Source organism: Piliocolobus tephrosceles, chromosome 2, assembly GCF_002776525.5.
Source record: "Piliocolobus tephrosceles isolate RC106 chromosome 2, ASM277652v3, whole genome shotgun sequence".
NCBI lineage: Eukaryota > Metazoa > Chordata > Mammalia > Primates > Cercopithecidae > Piliocolobus > Piliocolobus tephrosceles.
In genome coordinates, this window is record NC_045435.1 from 177,849,908 (window position 1) to 177,864,293 (window position 14,386).

Below are 14,386 nucleotides of genomic sequence, written 5' to 3' on the forward strand. Positions count from 1 at the left end.
AAGTTTTGTCAATGTTTTTTTAAAGCACCCACTAAACTACAAATCCCTTCTCTCTCCTCGAGGTGGACGGGTCACGTGGCTTTCCAGGAATCCGGAAGTCTGGTCCGCTCGCCCAATCACGCCCGGAAGCCTAGTTAGCGGCCCCAGGTTGGCCATTCCTGGGGAAGCTTGCTCTCCGCCAAGCTGGGTCCCGCCTCCGCGCGCCGCGCTGACGGGTCGTTAGCGGATACGGCGGCCGCAGGGGCGGAGTCAGGGGCCTTTGCCCGTCTTGGCGGCGGGCTCTACCTTCCATGTTCTCGCTTCCTGCTCCGCCATGGCTCCCAAAGGCAGCTCCAAACAGCAGTCCGAGGAGGACCTGCTCCTGCAGGATTTCAGCCGCAATCTCTCGGCCAAGTCCTCCGCGCTCTTCTTCGGGAATGCGTTCATCGTGTCCGCCATCCCCATCTGTGAGTGCTGGGAGCGAAGCTGGTTTGGGAGCCCGCGGGCGGGTCGGGCTGGGCGGGGACGTGGCAGGACCCAGCGAGCAAGCAAGGCGCGGGTGCCGGCCGGAGGTCGGCGATCTCTCCAGCTCCCCTGAGCTCGGGGAGGCACTGAGCCTCTTCTTTGGGCACGGCGTTGTCGCCTGGGATTGTCCTGTTAAAGCACTCCGGGAGGTCACTTGTTAAAAGTACGCACGTTCCCGAGCTCCACCCCCGGAGAAGGTGGTTAACTAGGTCTGGGGTGGCGGCCCGGAATCTGTGTTTAAACACACTCAAGCATACTGTCTGCTGCTCTTTTCCATACAACTGTTGCTTGCCGTTACGAAATTTTAAACTTATGTTATTACTTATTTTGGATAAATTAATTAGGTGAGAGACCCATGAAGTAACCCACTGAATTAGAAGTGCATCTTTACGTGAGCTAGTTTACACCACTGCATAATTTCCCTGGTTTTTTCAGAAAGAGAGAAGTTGAAGTGCCAGGGGTTAGGGATCTACCTTGTTTCGACTTTTAAAATAATCCTACTGTACCAATTCTAGAATTCTCACTGGGTTGGGAAACTGTAGACTTGCACAAGGTCGTTTTTAGTAGAGCTCAAGGTTCCAGAACTCTTGTCTTTTGCTGCACTGTTGTTGGGCATTTAAAACCAAATGTATTTTTCTCTTTTGTCCTTATACAACCCAGCGTGCAATTAACGTGATGTGAAGCCATATGGCTCACTCATTTGACAGAGCACTGCTTGGAGTTCTGATAATAGCCACGTCAGCAAGGAAACTATGGTTTGGGACTGCACGTGGCATTTTGGAATGGCCTGTATTTAGCATGCTAGTACCCTGGTGAATGAAATGTGAAGTCTGACTTGTGATTACGTTGAGCCAGAGTTTGTTCTCATTTTAGAACAGAAATCTCATCTGGACTAGTAATAGGAAAGTGATGTTTTTCAAATGTTCTGAACTGGAAGGCTTGAGACTATACTGTTAACTGGTTATCTCACTTCTGAAGATCTTCAGATACTGTATTGGATTGCATAACTAATAACCTGGTATTTTACCAGGCTTAGCTATAATTAATTTCGCGGGCTTTTGTTATGGGGTTGTAATGTTTCTTTTTGTACTTTCCCCCTTTTATTTTAATTCAGGGTTATACTGGAGAATATGGCATATGGATCTTATTCAGTCTGCAGTTTTGTATAGTGTGATGACCCTAGTAAGCACATATTTGGTAGCCTTTGCATACAAGAATGTGAAATTTGTTCTCAAGCACAAGTAAGTATGTTTTTCAAGTGAAAGTACGTACTACGTGTTGTATTTTTATATGTCTTCTTAAAGATCGTTTGTGTGTGTTGGTTTCAATAAGCATTAATTTGAGATATCTATGTATTAATATATATATTTTGGGGGAAAGGAACATTGATGCTAGGAAGGATTATTAACTAACTGAAGTAGAGACAGTCATTCTGACATGGCTACAGAAGATTTTGAGGGTGGAATTAGAACACTTAAGCCCAAGCCTTAATAGGAGGTTCATCAGAGAAACAAACCCACCAAGTAAATTAACATTTCAAAAGCTAAATGTAATTCTTTACGGAGAGAATTGTTCTGGGCTCTTCACGTATTGTTTTTGGAAGTTAAAGAAATGATCTTTTTGTCATTATTGTTATTATTATTATTATTATTTTTTTTTTTTTTTTGAGACTGCGTCTCGCTCTGTCGCCCAGGCTGGAGTGAAGTGGCCGGATCTCAGCTCACTGCAAGCTCCGCCTCCCAGGTTTACGCCATTCTCCTGCCTCAGCCTCCTGAGTCGCTGGGACTACAGACGCCTGCCACCTCGCCTGGCTAGTTTTTTGTATTTTTTAGTAGAGACGGGGTTTCACCGTGTTAGCCAAGGATGGTCTCGATCTCCTGACCTCGTGATCCGCCCGTCTCGGCCTCCCAAAGTGCTGGGATTACAGGCTTGAGCCACCGCGCCCGGCCCGGAAGTCATTTCTTAAAGGCAATTGGAATTTCACTGAGACTTGAAGTGTGGACATACTTTGTATGTGCATTATCTTTTCATCCATAGTTCTCACTCTAGTTTGGACACTGTTTATACTCATATTGCTGTAACAGCCTCCATCTGGTCTTTTAAAACAAGTTTAGGGCCCACCGTGCCATGCACTATATAAAGCACATTACCCTATGTAATCCTTATGGCATCCATATGAAGTGCAGGTATTTCCCTTGTTTTATTGAATGAAGAGTATATATTTCTCCTTACGTGACATCATTTTTATCATGTCATTCTGATAACTCATCATGACCTTTTTTTTTTTTTTGAGACAAGAGTCACACTCTGTTGCCCAGGCTGGAGTGCAGTGGCCCAATCTTGGCTTACTGCAACCTCTGCCTCCTGAGATCAAGCGATCCTCTCACATCAGCCTCCGAAATAACTGGGACTGCAGACACGCACTACTACCACGCCTGGCTAATTTTTGTATGTTTTGTAGAGATGGAGTTTTACCATGTTGCCCAGGCTGGTCTTGAACTTCTGAGGGCTCAAGTGATCCATCTGCCTCGGTCTCCCAAAGTGCTAGGATTACAGGTGTGAGCTGCCAGTCCAGCCATGGCCTCTTTTTTTAAAAAATGTATTAAAGCCAAATTCTTCTAGACCCCTGGAATGCAAGTCATCTGCTTCCTTCCTATGAGTCTGGCCTCACCTTTCAGAATTAGGCTTTAACTCTTCTGCCTCGCCCTCACATCATCCTTTGACTATGTCTTGTGCCCTCCGCCATTTAGGATTAACTTAACTTTCTTTCCATTCTTACCTGTGTTTTATTTTGAGACCTAGGAATCTTTTCCAGAGAAACCCTTCCTGACTTTGATCATTCCTTTGCTTTGTTGTCCCTGTGTTAGACTCTTTTGGAGAATGAGGAATAGAAACACGTTGAGATGATCTCAGTTAACAGGGATTTATTTTAAGTAATGGCCCAGAATGGCCTCAGTGGCTGAAGTGGTCTTCGCAGTTTCCTCCCTATTGTTCTGGACACAAAGGAGCTCAGGTTTCGGGGCAGCCGTTCTGATGGACCAGCAGAGAAATTGGGTTATCTTTCTGCTTGGCAGCCCCTCAGCCAACTGCCATTCCAGGATTTAGCTCATGTGGGCCTCCACTGTATGGGACTGTTTCTTGTGAGGCATGGCCATTTGTGCATTGGGAAGCCCTCGCAAGTGGGCATCTTGTATGACCCATTCTTTTTAATACTCTTGGAACTCAGTCCCTTTGAGACTTACATTTTTTACTTATTCTTCATATCGTTTTTCATTCATCTCTTTAGAATCAAAGTCATGTTCTTTTTACCTTCTCATTTCTACTTTAGGCTTCTTGAAGACACCTGCCATATCTTATTTTGTACCCCTTGAAACAGTTAATGGTACATTTAGTTCAGTAAAATTTCACTGACTTACTGACTTAATAGACTCAGAGTAGAGGTTTTTTTTTAGTCATAATTTTGGCTTTATGTTAAATATGCTACTGACTTTGAAACTTCTACAGATTTGCAAGATGGTTAAGGTTCAAAGATCCCGCAAGATGCTGATTGTGGGTAGATGTTGGCTGTAGAAGGAAGATGGCTTCAGAGTCGACAGTCTGGGTTCCAGTGCCAGCTCTGCCACTCTTAAGTGTATGGCCGTAGGCATAGTTTTCCCTATGTAGACTTCAGATTCCGCAGCTATAAATTGGGGATGCTAATGGAATCTCAGAGGGTGGTGAGGATTCATTATGGTCATACACATGACATGTTAAGCATAGAGTCTGGCACATAATAAATGTTTATGTGCAGAGTTGAAGAGGTTGGGACTGAGAGAGCCTTTTGAAGTTGTTTTTGTTTTTTAAAGTGGCATAATTTAAACGATGTTTGCAACAATGTTTTTATTTTAAGAAATCAGATGGTGTCTTTTTTTATCTTTAATTTTGGAAGTGTTCTGACATACTGATGTGAAAGAGTAAAGGAAGAAAAATACAATAGATTTTATGGGTTATCTCAGTTGACTAAGTGCTAGGTCACTAGCGTGACCTCTATTTTGTTTTGGAGTATTCAGCACTGAGTGAGGTTTATTTTCTGAGAGCTCTAAGACAGAGGGGAGGGCTTCCTCGTCTTAAGTTGCAGTAAACCTGCAGTGTGGTTGTCATGCCCCTGGTAGGTGAGGATAAAATTCTAGACCTAGAAGAGAAATTGCTTTAGTGATCTGGTGTAATGTCTTCATGAGGATTTGTCATGTGGACAATCGGTTGACTGTTCGTCCTAAAGACATGTAGTGACGACCAACTCTTTTGAAAATGCAGTAGTTTATTCCTGTGTCCTAACACCTTGATAGTTGGGGGGTGTGTGTGTATTTTTTATGTTAAGCTAAGAAAGGTTTCTGCAGTAAACTGTCCATTTCTTTTCAACTGGTCTTTTGTAGAAAAAAAAAAAAAAAAACAAGTAGTCTGATGTTAAGTTCAGGAAACACATTTATTTATTTTTAATTTTTCTTATTTTTCCTGTTTTCATAATCTGTTCTCATGAAGAAACATATTTGGTGCCTGGTCTGCTAAAGAGGTTCAGAGAGAAGAATCTCTGCCTTTGGAGCCGAGTGTCTCAGAAATGCAAGAAGCATATGAAAAGATAGTTTTTACATAATGAATCAAAGGAATTTGGATCTTTGGAGTAAAAAGTTCATTTTAGTGTCCTAAAGTGTCTCATAAAAAGACAGCTGTCTGCCCCCTTAGCAGCCTTTTTCTTTAGGTTTCAGAATTGATTTCCTCTTATTGTGTGGGTTTTTTTTGTTTGTTTTTTTAAAGAACTGTTTTTTCCTCTTTCCAGTTAGCAATTTGTGTGAGGTAATGAAGTTTAAAAAGTAACTTTGTAAACCTTTTAAAACATACATTATTTGAAACTGATGAAATGTTTTCTTTTTATTAATAACAATGTCAATTCTAACTCAGTTCTTGAGTGAGAGAGCTAAAGATGGAGACATAGGTAAAATCAGTTGTAATTTGTGCTTCACTTGTATCCCAGACACCCTTGTAGTTGAAGAAAGGTTGAAAACTCCTGCCTTGAGTGACCTGGGGCTTTCTGTCCATCACACCCAGCTTAAATTGTCCTTTGGAGTAAAGTTAGAATAATTACTTTAAGATATTACAGCTGTTATTTCCTCTTTGTTTAAGCCTAGTTTTCATTCCTGTTATGTACTTGGAATTGAAATAATGCATCATATACTAATGCCTTATGAAATTTATTTGTTGAACAGTTAGATGATAGATTAAAACAAAATGTAGTTAAAATGATTCTTAACTAATTTGTGTTAATAGCATTTGACTTTATTAACCACATTAATTCCTAAACTTTGGAAACTTCTTTTTAAGCAGAAATCAAAACATGTAACTAATAAATTAACCACATCTTGGACATTTCTCGAACTTCTCTTTTGGCTAGTGCAGTGTAATAAACTTGGACTTTCTGCTCAGCTTCTTTTCTTGAAATGTGAAATATCATTCTGTTGCCAATACAAAATATGAGTACAGAGTGTTTCTGTGAGAGTGTGGTGTTCACCTCTGTAGCAAATGGAAACTTTTTCTTTTTGTCTTCCAGAGTAGCACAGAAGAGGGAGGATGCTGTTTCCAAAGAAGTGACTCGAAAACTTTCTGAAGCTGATAATAGAAAGATGTCTCGGAAGGAGAAAGATGAAAGGTTTGACTCCTATTTAAAGTATGGTCATCATAAAAGGGAGTACTTTCTGAAGAAAATTTTTTTAATTTTTGCTTAAAGAATGTGGATTTTGGAATTGTCTGAGGTAAATTTTGGAACTGTAGTAGTGGTAGTAATGGAAATAGTAATAGCTGACTTTTAGAGTTTTTATTACAACCGGATACTTTTATCTGTACTATACAATGGTTGATTTATTCCTGTAAAGAGCCCTGTGAAGTAGGCACTATTTTTATCTCCTTTTTATACCTGAGGCAACAAAGGTACAGAAAGCTTGGGTAACTTGCCCAAGGTCCTGAATTAGTACATGGTAGATCCATGATAAGAACATAGGCAGTCTGACTTGAGAGCTTGTACTTGTAACTGTCTGCTGGAATTGAAGAGGCAGCAGAGCTTTGTACAGAGCAGGCTTTGCCTGTTAATAGGTGTGCAACCTTGAACATATCGCCTAACCCTTCTGGGTCTGAAGGGTTTATGTGTTAGCATGTCTACGTGGTGCTATTTCTGTTCCTGAGCTTCCTGAGGGATATCCAGTAATTAGTTATCTGTATTGGTTGGGAAAAAGAAAATAACTGGATTTTTCTCCTTTTGCCCAATTCTATGCCACATTTGTTAGCCCCAGTCCCAATTTTTTCTGCCAGCTGCTCTTAGAAGGCTTATTGGGCAATCTTAACATCTGAGTAGCAGAAGTCCCTGAGTAAAGTTGTGCTGAAGAATTCCACATAGTTTAATCATGGTGAGTCTGCTGTTTTCATGGATCTTTAGCTTTAGTATCAAGAAGGGGCTTTGTTGGAATATATTTTTTACCTCACTTTGCTCCAGAAAGACTTTGTGTGAACTTGCAGTGTTAGTGTATATATTTTCTGTATTTAATACGGTTTTCTTAAAGTGCATATAAAACAAATAACACAACTTTAAAGAACCAGAAACCATTTAAAAGGAAGAAAAGGTGGATGAGCAAGTACCTTAGAGTTAGTTACAGCAACTGAGCACTGAACTTAGTTGTGGGTTTCCAAGTGTCAGGGGAAGCATCTGAGGTCACATAGCTTTCATTGTCTGACGAGAAGCAGCATGCAAGTCCTTCTGAAAAGAAACTTTCCTGGCACTGGATCTTGGAAAGACTTTATCAAATGGATCCTTATTTAAGGGACACTGAGTAACTTAATGAACAATGTCTTCTATAGTAGTTTTGGAAAGGTACCAAAATATTATTAAAATGATTATCTCCTATGGCTCCTTTATAAAACTGAAGGCACAGTATTACAACAATGGAGGCCTTTCTGCATGGAGCACCTTTAATGAGGTCGGGCTGCATAGTGTTCCAGTTGCATATTTTTTGCATAGAGTTCAAGGTTAGGAAATCTAGATCACTGTTTCAGAAAAAACCTTTTGTTGAATTTTTCATTACAATGGTGTTTCTTAAGTAGGGTATGCATAGTTACCTAAATTTCAAAATGTTTGTTACAGCTTTTAAAGATTTTCGGTGATTAATGATGTCAGGGATAGTAAATGGGTTTCCTCTGCCGACTGCAGTCCTGGACAGATTTGGTCTGGCACTTGTTCTTGAGCCTGGGTCATGTCTCGGAATCTTTTTCAGTTTAGTGTTCAGGTAGTCACTACTAGTGAATCAGTTGAAATTGGGAATGAAACCTTTGCCATTTGCTGAATTAGGTATTTCAAAGTGGGGTGAGGTGGAGGTTTCATGGATACACATAAGTGCAGAGTGTCAGAATATACATAAGTGCAGAGTGTCAGAACATTATGTAATTTCTCTTCATTGGTAGAAATTTGGCTGTAAAAGCCATACTGGATACCGTTTGTACTGTATTGATTGCCCTTGATAACTGGGACCAGAGCCTCTCATTAAGATCTAGTTCGTTTCCCTCTGAAAGAATTCCAGGAGATTTGATGTAAGGAGAAGGCTTATCAGCATTTCTTTGCTTGGATGTGTATTTCTGAAAGCTCTGTCTACATTCATTTGGAATATATACTCCATGCCGCTTAAAAGTACTTCAAAATATTCATTTATCCAAGGATGGAAATAAGCAGAGGAGAACGTGAGATTCGTTAACGTTCATTCCAGAGTGCGAGTGTGGTTTCTTCTTGGTTTACGGGTGATCTGTCATTTCACATTGTTTGATTTTTAACTGTTGCTTGGTCTCAGCTTTTCTCTTGTAGGAAGCTCTTCCTGAAAACATCCTTAAGATATTGGGAAGTGCTCTCCCAAACCAGGTTCCCTACTAGGAAGAAAATGTCTTCTACTAGGCAGAACCGTTGGCAATGAGGGCATTTGGGGGTCCTAAATTTAAAACAGAAACAAAAAATACAGGATATGAGTGGACTCAGAAAAAGTTCTAAAGGCTGTCAGGCTTTATACACTGATGTAACTAACATGTGGTCATATTGGGATCTAGGGAAATCTAAAGGATTGGGCCACTTCTTTCATTAAAACTTTTGAAAATGGTTCTTCTATTAGTCCATTTTCACAGTGCTGTAAAGATACTACCTGAGACTGGGTAATTTGTAAAGAAAAGAGGTTTAATTGACTCACAGTTCTGCATGGCTGGGGACACCTCAAAAAACTTACAATCATGGTAGAAGGTGAAGGAGAAGCAAATGCCTTCTACACAAGGTGGCAGGAGAGCGAGTGAGCACAAAGGAAACTGCCATTTTTTTTTTTTTTTGAGACGGAGTCTCGCTCTGTCGCCCAGGCTGGAGTGCAGTGGCCGGATCTCAGCTCACTGCAAGCTCCGCCTCCCGGGTTCACGCCATTCTCCTGCCTCAGCCTCCCAAGTAGCTGGGACTACAGGCGCCCGCCACCTCGCCCGGCTAGTTTTTTGTATTTTTTTAGTAGAGACGGGGTTTCACCGCGTTAGCCAGGATGGTCTTGATCTCCTGACCTCGTGATCCGCCCAAAGTGCTGGGATTACAGGCTTGAGCCACCGCAGCCGGCCTGGAAACTGCCATTTTTAAACCATCAGATCTTGTGACAACTCCCTCACTGTCAGGAGAATGGCATGGGGGAAACCACACCCATGAACCAGTCACCTCCCACCAGGTCCCTCCCTCAACATGTGGGGATTACAGTTCAAGATGAGATTTGGGTGGGGACACAGAGCCAGATCATATCACTTCTTATTTAGGGCTTGACAGAAAATAAGTTAGGGAGAAGCACTGTGATGCAAGTGAGATAATTTTATCATCTAGAGTAAAGTCAGGCTGATAACCTACTTAAGCAACCTGCCTTCACTGAATCTCATGCCAGAGTCTTAAAAATGGAGGCAGTTGTCCTGAGTGTTCATTCTAGTGTTAAACCACGTTGAGACTGTGCATCTTACTAGGCTGGTCTCACTGATCAGTGTTAGAATGATGTTTCCTGGAACTCCAAGTCATGATTTTTAACAATTTACATTTAAACTTCTATGAAATTACAAGGTGTTTTATAGTTGATGACTGCACTTAAAGTAATGTCCTTTCCTTCCTCCAAACTTACAGTAAATGGAAGAGTTTATTAAGTTGATGGTGTCTGTAATATGGCATGTATTAGAGACTACAGATTTCTTATGATGAGCATAAGATGTTAATTATTCGCCTTCATTTAGCTCCTTTACAGCCAAACCTGTTGTCTTTGGATTAGTATACATGGTGAATAAAATGTGTCAGTTACCAATGACTTAAAGTGCTGTCCTTAGGGTTGAGGGGATGTGTCATCTGACTCCAGAGTAGGTTTATCTTTTGGGGAGACAAAGTGTCTACAATAGTGGCCTTTAACCTTTTTGATAATGACCTACAGTAAAAAAATACGTATTTTACCTTTTGACCAAATAAACTCACATGTGGACACATGCACATATTTTATAAAACAATAATTATCCTGCTCTGTGTGATGTGCTGCTGATGTTTTTGTATTCTTTCCTATTTCAGTTTTTAAAAATGCAGGTCTCAGCCCACTCAATTAATTTCTGTGGGCATTCGATCCACTCGATTGAGTTCACATCCCACTAATGGGTCACAACCCACCCTTTTAAAAACTGCTTTACAAAGTTAATTAACCAGCAAGAATAAAGGCTCCCTATTCACAGGCATCCTATAACTTCCTTTTGCCTGTGTGAAGGTGTAAAAGAAAAGATCGATGAAATACTAGTAAATTAGTAAGATAAACTATCAGATCAAGTAAAATAGAATAAAAAGTAAAAGAATTTCACAGACATTAAAAAGTCCTCCTAATGATTAAGTGCCTTTTTTGTTTGAATTAATAAAGATGGCTAACAATAGCCTGCTTCTGTGAGACCACAGGTAGTTTTTGTCATTGGGATTGTCTTCTGAAGGTGTGATATTGAAGTCTGATATTCGTAGGCTGTAGAAAGCCTCACGCACAAGGCATAGCCAAGGAACCTCCACAGGCTGCTAATCGTGGAGTCTGAGTTTTAGGTAAGGACCAAGAGAAAGATATTTGACTTAGCTGCTGATGAAAACATTCCAGTTGCCATTAATGAGTCCCTTCTTCCGTAACCCTGGTTGTCTGGGAAAAATGGTAACATAACCAGTATGATGTTATCTTCACTATCATAGAGTGAAATTTTTTTTTTTTTCAGTGTAAGAAAGGGGAGAATTCTGACTAAATTTAATATTACATTCTTATCCTAGAACACTCAAGGAAAAACTTGTTTTATGATGAACTAGAGCCATATGCTACTTAAAGTTTTTTTTTTTTTTTTTTAATCATATTTATAAGCTTGTTTGACTTGGTTCTGTGTCTCTAGAATCTTGTGGAAGAAGAATGAAGTTGCTGATTATGAAGCTACAACATTTTCCATCTTCTATAACAACACTCTGTTCCTGGTCGTGGTCATTGTTGCTTCCTTCTTCATATTGAAGAACTTCAACCCCACAGTGTATCCTTTTCAAGGTTGATTATCTTTTTGAGAAGTCTAGAAACAGTAGTTCGTTTTGGTTTTGACTTGTCTGGATATTTTAAGTGGAAAGAAAAGCTGCTCTGGGAGTCAGTCCATTAAATAGTGCTGACTTTAGGTAACTTTCTGGACATTTAAAATAACAGCTATTGGTTTAAGGTTCTTTTAAGTTTATGAATTATGACTTTATGATAAAGTATTACAAAGCAGTCTATGGGAATCTGTGTCCTTGCCTACTTAAAAAAAAAAGCTCCAAAGAGCCAAAGCAAACTTGTCATTTTTGATAGCTTCTGAAATAGTAAGCCCCTGTATCTGCTGTTATTTTTGGGCTCAGGGGGTTGGGTGGATGGCCAATACAGTTAAATAGGTTCATTCCAGTGTATCTTAATAGTGTTTCAAGATGCTGTTAAATTGAACTTTTGGGCAAGAATCAGTCCTCGCTTATTAATTTATTAAAGGTGTTATCCAGGAATGTGCAGCCAAGATTTTAACAATTGGTGATTATGATGTAATAAAATACCAGATACCCTCCAACGTGTACCTTTTGGGAATGCTGGAGTGGTTTGCTGAAAATTGTACAGTTGTGAGGCAGGGAGTAGCTTCGAACTTTTAGAACCTCCTTGCTATTGCAAGCCGACTGCAGCAAAACACTGATTCGCAGGGAAGACTTATTTTTCCATTGCTCTTAGGGGGGAAAAGGGAAAACAAATCTCTTCTCTCCCCATGTTCTTTGATCAGCTCTTTTCATGAAGGTTAAATGGAATTCAGATTATTCTTTGTGATCGTGTGTTCTAGGTTTCTGTCTTCAGTGTTTTTTTAAAATTAGAACACATTTCCTGTGAATGTTTTCCATTTGTTTTTGGTCTTCTGTCTTGCAAATTGTGTTTGCAGACAATGGGGCTGCACATCATTATGATTACACCAAGTGGCAGGAAGGAAGCAGTACGTTCCAAAGAGATGGGCTCTTTATTTTGTCGAAAAACTAATTTGGAGTTACTCATTTTTCCATAACATTAAATTTCTTACAGGAACTACATCTTGTCCATAAGTGCTTCATCAGGACTCATCGCCCTCCTGTCTACTGGCTCCAAATAGACCATGTCAGCCTCTCCCCCGGCTTTGTGTCTATGGGTGGCCTGTGGTATATGGAAAAGTCACAGGGTGGTCAGGGTGGGAGACACACAAGATGTTTTCATAGTCTAGAGCCTTTAGAAAACCCAGCAGAATGTAATTCAGTATTTGTTTATTGGCTGTTTTTGACAGATTGTTGAAATTAAATGAATTGAAAGGGAAACTCAGAGTACCAGGACATTTATTAAAAGGAAAAAAATGTCTTGCAATGTGCTATAATCATAAGAGGAGAAAATAACTTGTTTCCTTGATCTGTCAGAGGTCACAGTAACCTGGGCCGAGCTGTTATTATTTATTATATAACAGTAGTAGGAAGTTAATAACTGGTTCTCTGTGTTCCAAGCACAATATTGCAACTTCTTTTGAACCATAAATATCCGAATGAATCCTCTTCCCAGGGGATTGAACAGAAGCTTAATGTTTAAAAGTGTTTGAATTTGTGATCTAAAATAATGCAAAATTAAAAACATGATTTCTCCAATTTTCCAACTTGAGGAAGAGAAACTTGTGGAAAAGTTCTGCTTTTTTTTTTTTTTAAAGAAGAAGGGCAGCCAAGGTAGTAACCTAAAAATAGTGCCCAGGCATATGAGAGTTGTCCTATGAGGTTAAAGAACACACTGTTCCGCTGTATGGCTTTGGCCCTGAGTGGCCAGGGAGGTCAGCTTGACCCTGCCATGTTGGTTTGACTTACTAAAACACAGGACTCATTGTTTTCCTTGACCAGGGTCTCACACCCTGGAGGAATGTTAAGTAAGAGAGAGAATCTCTTTCCTGAATATTGACATGTAAAAGACCAAAGTAATTTTTCTGAACTTCTGCAATTCTGATAACTTTCCAAGGAATTTACAGTGATTTTAGTGCCTGTCAGCATTTTTCCATGAGGACTTTCATACATTTGACTCTTTAGTTCACAGATTCCCATTGATTGTGAGTAAAATATGTCTCCCTTTAGCCCTTGGGGAACCAGCTGAGAGGAGTCTCTTGCATTTTTTTTACCAGTGTATGTACAGATATCATTTCTTGTGTGTGCCATGACTTGAAAAAGTTTGGGAAGTTCTTTAGCAATATCAGCTAAAAGGCTATGAAATCACAGGTGGCAGCAGTTGTCATTCAGTAATTTCCTACAAGCAGCACCCCAAAGGAAATATAGTCCTAATCTTTAGTATCCACTTCTAAATTTAATGTGAATTTCATACGTGTTGTTAGTTGTTTTCTTTTTAATTTTATAAAAATTATCCATCAGGAGTTTAACTTCCACTTCCCATGCTATCGGATGTGTTGGGCTCCATCCAACAACTTGGAAGAAAAACGGGCAGGAATACATTTGCATAATGACCCAGATCATTTTCTGCAGCTGAGAATTATATTTCATCATTGCTTCCAGAAGTCTGCAATTCTTTACTTTTCCTTGGTGGATTATTATCTAGGTGCCATCACTGGATAATGTGGAATGACTAGAGAAGTCACATTCACTGCAAGGTACAGTTAGGGTAACACTTAGGAGGTTTATTATTTTTAAAAAACTTTTCTTGAACTCCTGGCCAACATGGTGAAACCCCATCTCTACAAAAAATACAAAAATTAGTGTATTTTTTGTACACTAATTTTTGTACACACCAGGTGTGGTGGCAGGCGCCTGTAATCTCAGCTAGAAGGCTGAGGCGGGAGAAGCTTGAACCTGGGAGGTGGAGGTTGCAGAGAGTCGAGATCATGCCACTGCACTCCAGCTTGGGTGACAAGGGTGAGACTCCATCTCAAAAAAGAAACAAAAAAACCCAAAAACTTTTCTTTACTGTTGATTAAAAAAAAAAAAAAAAGAAAAAGAGCCAGACCATAATTTGACTGGTGGCATGGAATTTGTGTATCAAATAAATGCATTTCCTTATTTGACAAACCATCAGTGTCTACTATTTGTTACCAGAGTTGGGCCACTATCTTTTAAAATTGCTGGTGAAAACTTGCCACTAGATGGCAGTGCCTGTATAGATGGGGGAAAAATCGCCACCATTCTTGGTATAATACAGTGTAGCTTAGATGAGGTGGTGAAATAGGGGTATCAGCCTAATATTCCTAATATAGTTTCTCTTGAATTAATAAACTGAAGATTTGTAGGAAAACGAGTGAGCAAAATTTGTTTCCTGTT

At 39.9% G+C, this 14,386-nt stretch overlaps 1 protein-coding gene across 1 annotated transcript; it reads left to right on the forward strand.

Moving 5' to 3' along the window:
• Positions 1 to 207: 207 nt before the first annotated feature.
• On the forward strand, positions 208 to 12,406 carry SSR3 (signal sequence receptor subunit 3). The gene is made up of 5 exons (XM_023223338.1): positions 208 to 446; positions 1,619 to 1,745; positions 6,086 to 6,184; positions 10,963 to 11,094; positions 12,141 to 12,406. Exons 1-5 carry the CDS (start codon positions 314 to 316, stop codon positions 12,205 to 12,207), a joined length of 558 nt encoding a protein of 185 aa, XP_023079106.1. The 5' UTR covers positions 208 to 313; the 3' UTR covers positions 12,208 to 12,406.
• Positions 12,407 to 14,386: the final 1,980 nt, after the last annotated feature.